We start from the raw sequence: 14,005 nt of genomic DNA on the forward strand, positions 1-14,005 counted from the left end.
ATGACATGTGTCAACCAAGTCAGCGAGCCTCACCACCCGATCCCATCAGTCGCCACTTACGACAAGCATAGTCGGGTTATAAAACGGTAGAGGATTTACGGTAGTAGCACACACAACTCGAACGGTATCGCGAATAGTGTCAGCTGTTGTCAGCCGGTGCTCTGGCTAATCTATTACAAACACGCGTTTCTGATATTAAAACCGCAGACAACACGGTCCCAAGGAATAGGACACAACCCTGTGATACTTGTCAACGGGAGCAGTGATGTTTGTCCACTTGTTTTGCACAGTTTGGGTCGTCGTCAGCCTTTGTGATGGAGTTGCTGCAGCGGGAAGTCCACGGCATATTGTCTTCATCGTGGCGGATGATCTCGGTAAAATTATCTTCGTTATTAAGTATTTTAATGCATCAATTACTAAAAATTATGGGCAAAATTATTGGTATGATTTCGATATATGTGGTTTATAACAAAGGAAATCGTTGCTTGTGGTTATATGACAATAGCGCTAATTTATTTGTGCCTATCATACCTTGTAAAGAACACATACAGTGTCCAACGTTTCATTCTCGAGTTGTCCGGAGAGTGCAAATGAGCAGTACGTTTGGACCAGAACTGGCTATACATAAATATGACGATGACGGTGATGATGACTACGACGAATTATCAAATACATATTCCAACGTGTTTCATCACCGAAGTTCATTCCAGGAAGAAAATCTCCCATTTATCTGCACATACGCCACTCCGCCAGAACAGTTCTTATTGTCATTGAGCACGTATAACTGACAGATCTGCCAGAATTGTATCATGGACTGGGTTGAGTTCATTATAGCTTTCAACAGAAACTTTTAAAACGGTTTTCAGGATGGAACGATGTTGGTTTACATAACCCCGATATGATCACACCGAACATTGACAGACTGGCAAGAGAAGGCGTGATACTGAATCAGTCCTATGTTCAACCGCTCTGCAGTCCGTAAGTATTTGACGATGGATCTTGAATCATTCTTATATCTAACCGCTCTACAGTCCGTAATTAGCATAGAATGGATCTTGAATCAGTCTTTGGGTGTCGTCAGTAGCAGAAGGCTTGGGACTGGATCGATACTGTGCCCAGCCTCTCTGTATTTCGTCGGAAATAGGCCACTTAATGCTGAATCAGTCTTGTATTCACACAGTCTGCAGTGGATAAGTAGCAGATAGCTTGGAACTCCACTACTCCTGTGTCCAACCTCACTGCAGTCCGTAAAACACAGACGGCTTGACATTGAATCATTCCTGTATCCAACCGGCCCGTAGTCCGTAAAAACAGAATGCTTGGCATTGAATCATTTCTGTGCCCAAATGACCTACAGTTAATAAAATACGTAAGGTTTGACATTGAATCACTTCTGTGCTCAAATGGCCTGCAGTCAGTAATATACTGCTTCATGACTGATTGATTGATTGGTGTTTAACGCCAAACTCCATGACGTTGATCTGTCAATAATTGCGTCTGGGCCAGACAGTTCAGTGATGAACAGCATGAGCATCGATACACGCAAATGGAATACGTTCACATGTATCAACCTGACCACCTGATCCCGTTAGCTTCCTCTTCCAGTTAATACGCATAGACTGCTGAAGACCAATTCCAACCCAAAATCTTATTGCTTCATGAATTAAAATGGGAAGGTGATTGTGGGACTGAAAGTGCTGTTTCCTTTCTAACATAATAGGTTTCATTTTGCTGAATACGTTGGAATGACGTGACTGCATGGTACAGTTTCTTTTGCAATTCCTCACTGGTCATTCCCGACAGAATGATCTCTACCGGGATATTGCCAGAACAGCACAATAGGGCGACCCGTCCCGGTCCCGGAGTAGAATAGACCTTCAGCAACCCATGCTTGCCATAAAGGTGACTATGCTTGTTGTAAGTGGCGACTAACGGGATCGGGTGGTCAGGCTCGCTGACTTGGTTGACACATGTCATCGGTTCCCAATTGCGCAGATCGATGTTCATGTTGTTGATCACTGGATTGTCTGGTCCAGACTCGATTATTTACAGACCGCCGCCATATAGCTGGAATATTGCTGAGTGCGGCGTAAAGCTAAACTCACTCACTCACGCACAATAGAACAATGCTTAATATATAACCTCCAGAAACATTATTAAAATATATGTGGATAATATGCACGTACCTACAATACATTACGTTTTCAAACCTTTCAACGGTCTGTATCAGTTATTCAGATAACTCGTTTATATTTGATTTGATTTGATTTATTATATACAATTCAACGTAAAAAAATCCACTTTCGGCAGATCACCACAAGCAGATGCTCATGTTTTCATGCTCAGCAGCAGCAAAATATTTCATCCCAAGCCGATATATAAAACCATCACCAAACCATGACAGACGTCATAATGATGAGTTTTGGCTGTAAGTGTAACATACATGTATATGTTAGTTCCATGACACAATAGTAGTTGATATAATGCCATTTCAGCCTACAAGCTAGAAAATTAATATAAGCTGACATGTCATGGGTTGACCAGCACCCTTTGTACATGGTGAAATAGTAATAACTACATGTTTGACAATAGATATATGGCCCTTCAACGTTTCCGTAGATCGTAAATATTAGTTTTGTGAATGAGTAACGTATAACCCTTGTTGTTTATCCTGTCTGTAGATTGCCAGTTTTGTCGTGTGGTTGTCTTTGTTTCAAATCATAATTTCAATGACAATGACAATGACAATTTATTTCAGTATGAATGCCACATGGCCTAAAGTACATTAAATATACAAAAGAAACAGTGCACAGCGGTGTACAAAGAGTGGAGGGTTGTGTACTGCCAATATACTCAAATTGGCAAGTTTCGTTTCAAAAAGATACTTAAAGCTAGTATGTGCTCATAATGAGTTGATGTCAGTAACTGATAATATATAGCCCGTAATGGATTAGCATGATAATATGATGGAATAATTTTCTTGCGGCTTCCAGAATAATAAGGACAAATAAGGAAAAAATGGTACTCATCCTCGATTTGCTGCAATTGGCGCTCAGTGCATAATAACATTCTTTTCTCAACAGTTTTATCAAACCTGTACTGTTAAATATTTAACTTATGTGAAAGACAACGAAACTTACATTGGCTTCTTCTCAAATGGTGTCTGTTAGCAAGTGCGGATATGTATTTCTCAGGAGTTAATTTCAGGATTTCAGTTCAGAATATGCCCCCCAAAAGTGAGAATTATTAATCTTAGAATGCCAATCTTAAAACTGGATATCTTCACAACGTTGTTGAAACTGCTTAATAGATCTTATAAATCATAATTTCAAAATGATTTAAAAGCTGATTTTAACTGTCAACATCGAAGCAGACTTGTGTTAGCTTATAATCACCACTTGTCTCACTCACAGTAACTGTATCATAATACGGTTTTGGTATTTTTTATTTTGCAGAGTACAGTTACCATCCTGCATAGATCAATTCTACATTTTCCATAGGTTCTGAAGCTCACATCGCATTGTGGCTCCCTTCAACGTAAACTAAATCTGAGTTACTAATCTGTATCCAAGTTATGTACATACATGAAAAATTGAATCGCAACATCCCATGGTTCATAGTACAAATATGATATTATTAAGGATAACAAAGGTACTTATTCAAACCTCAATACTACCTGTAAATGATAACAACTGATATAGAATCCTCAGAAAATCATGTAAGTATCAATAATGGAGCACGATATCAATATCGGGTGATAACTACGCCAACTGTAATAACAAGCTCACTGACTTGGTTCACACGTCATTGTATCCCAGTTGCTTACATCGATGTTCATGCTGTTGATCACGGGATTGTCTTGTCCAGACTCGATTATTTTGATACCGACGCCATATAGCAAGAATATTATTGGATGTGGCTTTAAACATCAAACAAACCGATGGCCCACCTGAAGCAGTTGGCGATTGGTGGATATGAAGTGGAGTTGCTGTTGTTGATGCTGCAAATATACATTTGTTGGTGCAGGGTCATCAGGCGACTTTCCTGGTTGCTATGTATAACTGTAGGTCTTCCATTTCTGACATCTGCTGGCCACTCTGTATCAGTGACGTTCAGACGGTCCAGTCATATCCCCTTCTGGTTACACTGTGTATAGAGAGAACGAAAACGTATATCTAATTGTATATTTTATACACGCAGGTCGAGAAGCGCCTTTATGTCCGGCTACTACCCCTTTAAGACTGGCTTGCAGGTGAGTGATTAGCTGAAATAGAAAATTGTGTCTGATCTAGAGTCTAGTGCTCACTAATAGATATCCGTGCTACTCAATTGAGAATCAGATACTGACCAATGGAAAACCGCGGTATCCATTTGCGTTTAGGCACTGGCCAATGGAATGGAAACCCCGGTATCCATGTGCGTTTAGGCACTGGCCAATGGAAAACCCCGGTATCCAGGTGCGTTTAGGCACTGGCCAATGGAAAACCCCGGTATCCAGGTGCGTTTAGACACTGGCCATTGGAAAACCCCGGTATCCAGGTGCGTTTAGGCACTGGCCACTGGAAAACCCCTGTATCCATTTGCGTTTAGGCACTGGCCAGTAGAAAACCCCGGTATCCAGGTGCGTTTAGACACTGGCCAATAGAAAACCGTGGTATCCATGTGCATTTAGGCACTGGCCAGTAGAAAACCGTGGTATCCATGTGCGTTTAGGCACTGGCCAGTAGAAAACCGAGGTATTCATGTGCATTTAGTCACTGGCTAGTAGAAAACCGCGGTATCCACTTGTCTTTAGACACGACACTGGCCAATAGAAAACCGTGGTATCTATGTGCGGTTAGGCACTGTACAGTAGAAAACCGCGGTATCCACTTGTCTTTAGACACTGGCCAATAGAAAACCGTGGTATCTATGTGCGGTTAGGCACTGGACAGTAGATAACCGTGATATCCACGAAAGCTTATGCCATTAAAAAGCCATTAAAAACTTGATTTCACGTTTCAGTGAATCACTGGACAATACGTAGCTCCATATTCAGATTTGAGTCACAGGCTGGATGATAGTTAACAGTGGTGCTAACTAATGTGTGGTACTAATTTCTTTACTTGTGGAGCTAAAGAAAGAGACAAACGTACCTCATACTTCGTTATCTTTCACAGCACATGGTCATTCTGAACTACCAGCCCGTGTGTCTACCACTTAACATCACGATCCTGCCACAGAAACTGAAGGAGCTTGGGTATGCCACACACATTGTCGGCAAGTAAGTGAACTGGAGGAATCCTATGACCATGCACATGTAGGGATGTTAAGCATGGCATCAATGCAGGGAATGGAACACGGGTCTTCGGCGTGACGAGCGACCGCTTTACCCACAAGGCTACTCCACCACCCGACATTGTAGTAGTTGAGTGACTATAGTTTTACGGCGGTTATAGAGATAGTCTAGCAATATTCAAGACGGGGGACACCAGATATGGGGCAACAGTAGTAAACAACCGGGTCCATCATTTCTCGTGTCCACCTTACAGTCCCAGTACTAGATGCATTTTGCAGTACCTGTAGCAGATGGAGCAGAGGATATAGTACTAGCAGAAGATATAGTACTAGCAGTCTGAGTAGTAGTAGTAGTAGTAGTAGTAGTAGTAGTAGTAGTAGTAGTAGTAGTAGTAGTAGTAGTTACTGTAGTAGTAGTTACTGTAGTAGTAGTTGTAGAACGGATGGGGATAAGCAAGTTGGTGATGAGCAGGTGGGGGTGTTTGCTTGGGTTGCTGACAGTGCCCCTGTTGTTTGGTCCAGGTGGCACAATGGGTTCTGCAGCTGGAACTGCACCCCAACGTACCGTGGCTTTGACAGCTTCTTCGGCTACTACAACGCACAAGAAGACTACTACACCCACACCACCGCTGGCTTCCTGGACTACCGTAACAACACCAGCCCCGAGAGGACGGAGAACGGAACTTACTCAACGGTAACAAGTTTTCTTTAAACAATATACACACTCATTCCTCTCGGCCATCATAATAATCACAACTGTGAAGCAAATGAAGACAATGGTCATTTATAAGTTGTAGGCATCTCTCGAGGGTAATATGGTCAGATGCTTGCCTCTTGTAGCAGTGTTATACCTCACCTACAGGCTAGGGTCGCTTACAGGATAGGGTAACACTGTTATACAGAGGCGTACATCAGACCGTAATACACGTGGGAGAAGCATGTCATGTCCACATATCATTTTATTTTATCTTTGAGATCGCTACCAAATATATGACAGTTGTCACTCTTCTGGGCATTCTCTTCCCACAGAGGTTACTCCTGTCATATCTTCCTACGTAACCTCTGTTCTAATACGGCAATATTTCCCGGTCATCGAGAAATCCCCTTGCGGCAAACAATCGCAACAGGAATTATCTCCCTTGTTAGTATCCATTCAGAACACACATTAAATAGAAAGATTTGGTATTTCACGTTTAACTGAAAACAGAAACTGACAATAGAGAGTGCAGGGATCAATCGCCATGATGCGTTTGTAGAAACAAAAACTGGTGGTGGCAAATTTTCCCAATGGATTAGGAAATTACGGAGATCTTGCGAATGATCACTCTTGAAACAACGTCTCTGATTGCACAACTAAATCTAAATCTAAATCGCGAGTCTAGACACTCGCACCATGAAATGGCCGTATTAGAACAGAGGTTACGTAGGAAGGTATGACAGGAGTAAGTAACCTCTGTGGGAAGAGAATGTCTTCCCGGGAGGGGTGACTTGAATCTTGAATGCGTCATTGACCAATGAAATTATAGTATTTTACATGAAAGTAAGATAAATAATATTATTCTGACTTGAATCTTGTTAATGCGTCATTGACCAATGAAATTATAGTATTTTACATGAAAGTAAGATAAATAATATTATTCTGTGGTTATCTTCCAGTTCCAATTCACAGATGTTGCCATCGACATCATTCAACGCCACGACAAGAATCAGCCTTTGTTTCTCTACCTTCCATTCCAGGCTGTCCACGCACCTATAGAGGTAAACACTGATCGTAAGAATTTCGCTCTTCTTCCGGTGGAGCCAGACGGTTGTTCATTTCCTATTTCTGGCGTAGCCGGGAGCTAGCCATTCAAAGTGCGGAGATCAGACCAATCAAAAGGAAGCAAGTTCAATGGTTTCAGTAAAATGCGAGGACAAAATTTCAACCATATTCGGTTATAGCTGTGCATGCGTACCGTCCTTCATTAAGGGTGTGCTCAAACGTGAAAACATGTCTTCCTCTAATAGGTCAACTTGGGCAATACAAATAACACCTGTCTTTCCGTTTTAATATTGTTTGAGCGAGAAAACTTTCACATCACACACAAGCTACACAAAGTCCGCTTTTTGTCTTCAATTGATGCCGTGGACATATGAATGTTGTATATTAAATATCGTTCACTAGACCGTACCACCGCCCGCCTTCTGTCTACTAGTCCAGATGGTGGAAGCGCTGTCCACACAAAATCCATTTCCTTGATGGACAGAGAAAGAAGAACGCGTCGCAGAAGAGTAAAGATAAGTTTTCCCTCTCATTTTCATTATTTTGCAAGTATATCAAGTTTTCCTACTTGGCATACGAGTCTGAAAATCTTCAGATCCTTCTGTAATAGCTTCATACCCTCGTTATTTATTGCAGTTGTGCGTTAAGCGAGGCCACCCTCCTGAGTGTCGAACAAGGTCGCGTAAAATGATCGTTTCAAAACGAAATGTGACATCCTCATTAGCAGATGCGCCTTTTCTAGCTGTCAATTCTTAGATATAGTTTTTTAGGTCTTCATTGACAGCGCAGGCTTCATTGCGTCAGTATTTTTTCAATTATCCTGATATACTTGCTAACTAATGAAAATGCGAGGGAAAACTTTCCTTTACTCTTGTGCGACGTGTTCTTCCTTCACTGTCCAGCGAGGAAACGTTTTTGGTTGTGGGGCAACTCCACACTTCTTGTGGACAGCGCTTCCATCCTGTGTAGTCTATACATCTTTATTCCAATTTTGAAGGTCCCACCACAGTATGAGGCACTGTACCCGAATGTAAAAACAGAAGATCGCCGAAAGTTTTGCGGTATGTACGAAGCATCTGTTTCGAAATTTCACTTACATGTACACTTTTGTGATCACGCGTGATCTTGCCAGGACAAGACGATCGCAAGTTACGCAACGGACGTAACCACAGAGTTGCGTGAGGACGCAATCATAGAATCACGCCGAAAGGAGTTGTGGAATAGGATGATCTTATTCCGATTGAATGACACGTGTGCTGTGCGCCCGCTGATGAATATTAATGCTTTCTGTGCACGTAAGACCATTGTGCACTTAATGGCACCACACACGTGCAAAACTCATCAAGAAACATGTTTTAACAGAATTGAACAGGCTGCGTGGATAAATGTTTTTCGATTAAATAACACATTTCGGTAGCACTTATATTTAATATTAATTACTAAAATATAAAGAGATGAAGACAGGAGGAAGACACACACACACACACACACACACACACACACACACACACACACACACACACACACACTGCCCCCATTAAAGCATAAACCAAAACCAAAACAAAACAAACCCACCCCTCAAAACAAACAAACAAACAAGAAGACAATAGTAAGAAATGCGTCTCACACTGGGTGAGTATATTTTTATGCCGCTCTTCGCAATATTCCAGTAACCTCACCGTTGGCTGACCACACTATGCCCATGTGGGGAATCGAACCCGGTTCTTCGGAGTAACAAGAGAACGGTTTAAACATTAGGCTACCCAATCGCACAGTCCACACCGAACAGTAAAAGAAGGTCGTTGCCAAGCCCTTCATGGTGAAGATAACCATAAGCATACTTCAAACGATGCACAATATTTTTACTGAACATGGTCATAACTGACAGGCATGACTTAACATGAAGGAACGATATAGAGAAAACGATTTTCATCCCAATGCATTTAAAGATATTGAATGAAGACTTATATTTATGCTGAATTGTCTCTAGGAATGGTCTCGGCTCTCGATGAAGCAGTTGGAAACATAACTAAAACATTGACAGACAGTGGGCTAATGGACGACACACTGATTCTGTTCACTGCTGACGTGAGTACAGGTTCTGGGGTTTTCCAATCACGGTAAGAAGAATATAAACACGTCAAACACGTCAAACACGATCAACACGATGAAAGTATTTAAACCCATTCTTTGTCTCAATTTTCTATAGAATGGTGGTTGGATCACCGAACACGGGAACAACTACCCTCTGCGCGGAGGCAAATTTACTGTGTACGAAGGAGGAACGAGAGCGGTGGCATTCCTTCATGGATCAGGTCTCGAGAACAATGGAACTGTATTTGACGGGTAAACAACCACGAAATCACAAGCGGTCAATGTGATTTCCTGACACATGACCTTGTACCAATCAACGGCGTGACGAGCACACGCTTGAACCACAAGGATTCATAAAACTGTTCACTATACCTACCTACCTACCTACCTACCTACCTACCTACCTACCTACCTACCTACCTACCTACCTACCTACCTACCTACCTATCTATCTATCTATCTATCTATCTATCGTTGTAGATTGATCCACGCCGTGGACTGGCTGCCCACGTTGACTGCCGCTGCCGGAGGCACCCCAGGTACAGTAGGGCGTGGCCGTTACAAGAGTCGCGATAGTCTATTCAGATATCAACATTTAGACCAACTCAGCTTGGCATGCGTCTCAACACGCTGACTGCCTCTGTCTGGTATACTCATAGTATCTGTTCTTGTCGGGTTTGCAAATACGAGTTCTTAGGCACAAGAAACAAACGTCTCATGGCGTTCTCTGTTACCGCATGGAGACAATTGATTCTTGTGAAGGTTTTGCCAGCATATGAAACTTGCTTGAAAATGCCGCTAATTTTGGTACAAGATAACTCGGACTATCAAATTTTAGCCGACACCGATACTGCGAGCATACTTGTGGTGGCAGTCAGTGCGTAACTTAGAAAAATGTAAAGGATAAGGTCCACTTAGTTTGAGGACATTAGTCGTCCTGCGGATCCGTGAAAATCCGGATTAGAACACATTCTTTAATATGACACCCGTAAAGGATGACTAACGAAACCGGGGGACCACCGGATCGTGTCATACATACGTTTGAAATTTAGACTTGCTGAAAAGTGTCCTGTCCTCAAAACAAGATGTCTCTATTTCCAAGAGTATATGGAAACGGTGGGGTATAGCCCGGTAGTTAAAGCGTTGGCTCCCGCCAAATACGCGGGTATCATTCCTCTCAAAAAGTTACATTGTGTGACGTGGTGGTATGTGGCCCTGTGTACTGGGCTCAGGAAATAAATCAGTTGAAAAATTAAGCAACGTCGGCCGCGAGAGTTCTTGAGTGGGTTGAGCGTATTTGGCAGCTTGACTCCTGAGAGTGTCTATTACTTCAGACTTGCCCACAACGAAGCACATGTGATACATGTGGTCTCACCTTAGGCACGTGAGTCTGTTCAAAAGGGTCTGTCTCCGCTTTTCCACAAGAAAATGGGTACCCGGTGGGATGAAGTAACGTTACTATAACCTTCTAACGCCTAACTAGCTTGGATTAACCTGGGCAATGATGTGTTAGAGTTTTGAGCATGCACAATTGTGTGGAAACAGGCGCTTTAAAAGTGGACGTTATTTTATTTTAAGTGTCCTTCTAATGTACCCTGTTGTGATATTGCTGGAATATTGATAGAAGAGGAGTAAAACTTTGATAGAAGAGGTGTATAACTAAACTGACTCACTTCTAACTACGTTCAACTCCTTTCACAGTAACACATGCTCAGGATTTAGACAAACCTAACCTTAGAGTCCACTGTGATCAACTATATTAAGACAAAGGAAATCATATTAACCGGTATTTTACCATTAATAACATAACAGAATCTATAGTAGATGTCATGCGGGGATGTCGTACCACTAGGATGAATCTCTCTGTATTTGAAAAATGGTTCGATTTTTAACGCATGGAGCTGATGTTATTTAAGTGACAATGGATGTAATATCACACAAACGTCTTCAGAGTCAGACCGTGACGGCTTCAACTTGTGGCCGAGTCTCAGCACAGGTTCCCCGTCCCCTCGTACTGAGGTCGTTTACAACTACGACTCACACACCCTCCCCACTGAAGGACACGCGGCCATCAGGTACGTCGATGTTGACGTTGATGAGGACGCTGACAAATGCATTTGGTAGTCTTTACGAAGCCACTTAAATAGGTATATTAAATGTCTTTTTTTGAAAAATATGTGTCTGTACAGTTCAGTGCTTATAAACGTAGAACTCGACTTTGTGAAATATAGACACGCTATTATAGTATTTAATGACAAATGCAGTTTGTACGTGGCAAGTGTGTCACATTTTGTATTATACTGTCTCCATCGTACGCTGGCAGATATTAAGGCTTTCGGCTATATTCGACTTGAAAATGATCTGGATTGGATGACAATCGGACCTCGCTTATCCGGACACATATCAACTACTGTCCGGATAGACGAGTTGTTTTGTTTTTGTTTTTATAATAAAAAAAACAACAACACTTATATACCTTTTCCTCCCAGAAAGTCAAGCAGACATGAGAAGAAACCACCAAGAAACGCTCTATTATAAAACACAACACAAAATATTGATTGAGTATCGCACAAATTTAGCAGATACATAGTTTCAGTGGGGTACCTAAAGTCTGGTCCAGACTATCAACTGTCAGACTTTCGTTTTTTGTTGGCGAAGTGGTGGCTAAATGGGTTTGGTGTCTGATTTTGTCTGCTGGCATTTAGGAACCAGACTCTTGAGGGGGTGGGTTCGAATCCCGGGTGGGACTCAGCCCAACAAAGTACTAGAATGTGTACTTTACTGAAAAAGTGTAATTCCATGCATAACATCTCTTTGAGCCTATCCACGAGATCACGTTAACTGTACCTTAGGGCAAACACAGTTTGTTGAAGACAAATTCTACCCCAGATCGTCTCGGGTTGCTTTGGAATAAGGGCTTTGCTCCGTCACACCAAAGACCCCGGTTCAATTCCATACATGGGTGCAATGCGTGAACCCATTATTGGAGTCTCACAATGTAATGAAACTGGAATATTGCTCAAGGCGATGTAAATCCACACTCACTCAGTGGAATAAACCAGTTTCAGACTAAAAACGTTTCGTATATATATTGGTACTAAGGTACTAAGTACTTCTCGTAACAGGCTCGTATTCTATGCAGGGTGGGTGACTACAAACTGATCGATGGGTACCCGGGACTCTACACTGGCTGGTACAAGCCGGAACAAGTGACCTCTGACCTGAACCTCACCAACATCAAGGATTGGGCCACAAAGTATCAACTGTTCAATTTGAAAGGCAAGGAACATACCACACGGACACATATTTCTTGTTCACTCAGTCGAGTATCTTTCCATCGAATGGTTTGGGTATAGATCTGGAGGTAATAACCTTCCTTGAATTCTCCAAAGGTTTGAAACGTAAAATGGTGGCGTTGTGACTTGGATATCCCTCACTTGTATCTGATTAAATTTGTTTCAAGAGCGGTTTAAACATTTTCAGCTCACTGTGGAAGGAAAAAAAGAGTGTTTGCCGTAGCTATTTACCACCTGCTTGAAAAAAAGGACACACAAAAAAGAGCACCGACAGATCATTCACAAGCGGTCTCCTTTATTCGGAACTAACAAAACATCACTCAGATGTCCAATGCTTCCTTAGGTTAAAAGACGCTTTAAGCATTCGCTTTCCAGGTTCCGGTACAATTTCAGCAGTCATTTGTATTTTTCCGGCAGAACGTACGTCATTCCTTCCAGAACTTACAGTGACCGGATGCATGTGTGTTTACAGATGACCCCACCGAGCACAACGATCTGTCCACCTCTCACCCAGACATTGTGAAGCAGTTAGCGGCCAGACTGGCCTGGTATGAGAAACAAGCGGTGCCACCTAATTACCCATTACTTCCCGACCCCAAGAGCAACCCCCAGCTGTACGGCAATGTCTGGTCTCCTGGCTGGTGCTGAGTTTCCTGTTATACCAGCATGGAATAAAGTCATTACATGTTTGCTTGGTGTTTCGAGTATGACTAGTAGTTTGGGTATAGTTCGCAGGGCTGATCAGCTGTTTTAAAAGCAAACGTTCGGCTCTCTGGGAAAGCAGGCGTTATGTTGCAGTTTGTTTCACGATGTGTTCATTTGCGTACTGCTACCAAAGATCACTAAGACGCGGTCTTTATCAACCAATACTTGTCATAAGAGGCGAATTATGAGTCACCAGGCTTGGTGACTTGATCGCTGTTGATCACTGGCTTGTTGTCTGGTTCATATCTACAGAGGGGTTGTGGGGTAGCGTAATAGTTAAAGTATTGGATCCTCACACCAAAGACTTGTGTTTGAATGCCCAGATGGGGTCAAAGTGTGAAGCCCATTTCTGGTGTCCCCTACAGTGCTCTTGCTGGAATATTGCTAAAAGGGACTTTAAGCCAAATTCAGTCATGTCTGCTGATCGGCCCATGTAACAGCAATATTGCTGACTGTTGAGTTATACCAGACTTTTGCTGCTTAATGTCCCTCACCACCATGATTTGCCACAGTTTGGGTCATGTGTGAGGGTCACAACTCTCATGAAGGCTTTTAGAGTTGAAATGGGTTTGTGTCTGTAAGTGTGACTTATGGCTTGCAGTTTTCAATCTGTCCACTAGACCAAAGAGATGGTCCAGAACTCTGTGAACTTCCACAAGGACAATTTGTCTGATCAGACTGAAATTTAAAGGCACAATGCCACGCTTGATCTTATTTTGGTCTATAATATATATATATTGGGGCATATGCACATATGTTAGTTTCCTGTTCATAAAGATAAAGAAAGACTTGTTATCCCTTGCAATTTGTGTGAAATTGAAAATTGAAAGTTCAAGGAGAACAGATAACACTTCCCATTAATGGAATGTAA

The 14,005-nt window shown here is 42.2% G+C and overlaps 1 protein-coding gene across 3 annotated transcripts; it reads left to right on the plus strand.

Annotated features, from left to right (window-relative positions):
- Positions 1–110: 110 nt before the first annotated feature.
- LOC137297570 (arylsulfatase B-like) lies at positions 111–13,118 on the plus strand. Of its 3 annotated transcripts, none has more exons than XM_067829431.1 (13): positions 111–374; positions 867–978; positions 4,201–4,252; positions 5,160–5,263; positions 5,800–5,971; positions 6,934–7,035; positions 8,037–8,100; positions 9,030–9,127; positions 9,249–9,385; positions 9,614–9,672; positions 11,085–11,208; positions 12,276–12,412; positions 12,902–13,118. In XM_067829431.1, exons 1-13 carry the CDS (start codon positions 266–268, stop codon positions 13,075–13,077), a joined length of 1,446 nt encoding a protein of 481 aa, XP_067685532.1. In that variant the 5' UTR covers positions 111–265; the 3' UTR covers positions 13,078–13,118. The 3 variants fall into 3 exon arrangements, 2 of the variants coding, with proteins under 2 accessions (XP_067685532.1, XP_067685533.1); XR_010957691.1 differs by having other exon boundaries at positions 204–374; positions 11,085–11,280; XM_067829432.1 differs by lacking the exons at positions 9,614–9,672; positions 11,085–11,208 and having other exon boundaries at positions 133–374.
- Positions 13,119–14,005: the final 887 nt, after the last annotated feature.

This window comes from Haliotis asinina, chromosome 1, assembly GCF_037392515.1.
Source record: "Haliotis asinina isolate JCU_RB_2024 chromosome 1, JCU_Hal_asi_v2, whole genome shotgun sequence".
NCBI lineage: Eukaryota > Metazoa > Mollusca > Gastropoda > Lepetellida > Haliotidae > Haliotis > Haliotis asinina.

Bases quoted from the DNA above. Each gene is read 5' to 3' on its own strand.
- LOC137297570 (XM_067829431.1), top strand. From the start codon at position 266: ATGTTTGTCCACTTGTTTTGCACAGTTTGGGTCGTCGTCAGCCTTTGT. The intron at 8,101-9,029 runs GTATGTACGAAG...AATTGTCTCTAG, and splicing joins AGATCGCCGAAAGTTTTGCG to GAATGGTCTCGGCTCTCGAT. The intron at 9,673-11,084 runs GTACAGTAGGGC...AAACGTCTTCAG, and splicing joins CGCTGCCGGAGGCACCCCAG to AGTCAGACCGTGACGGCTTC.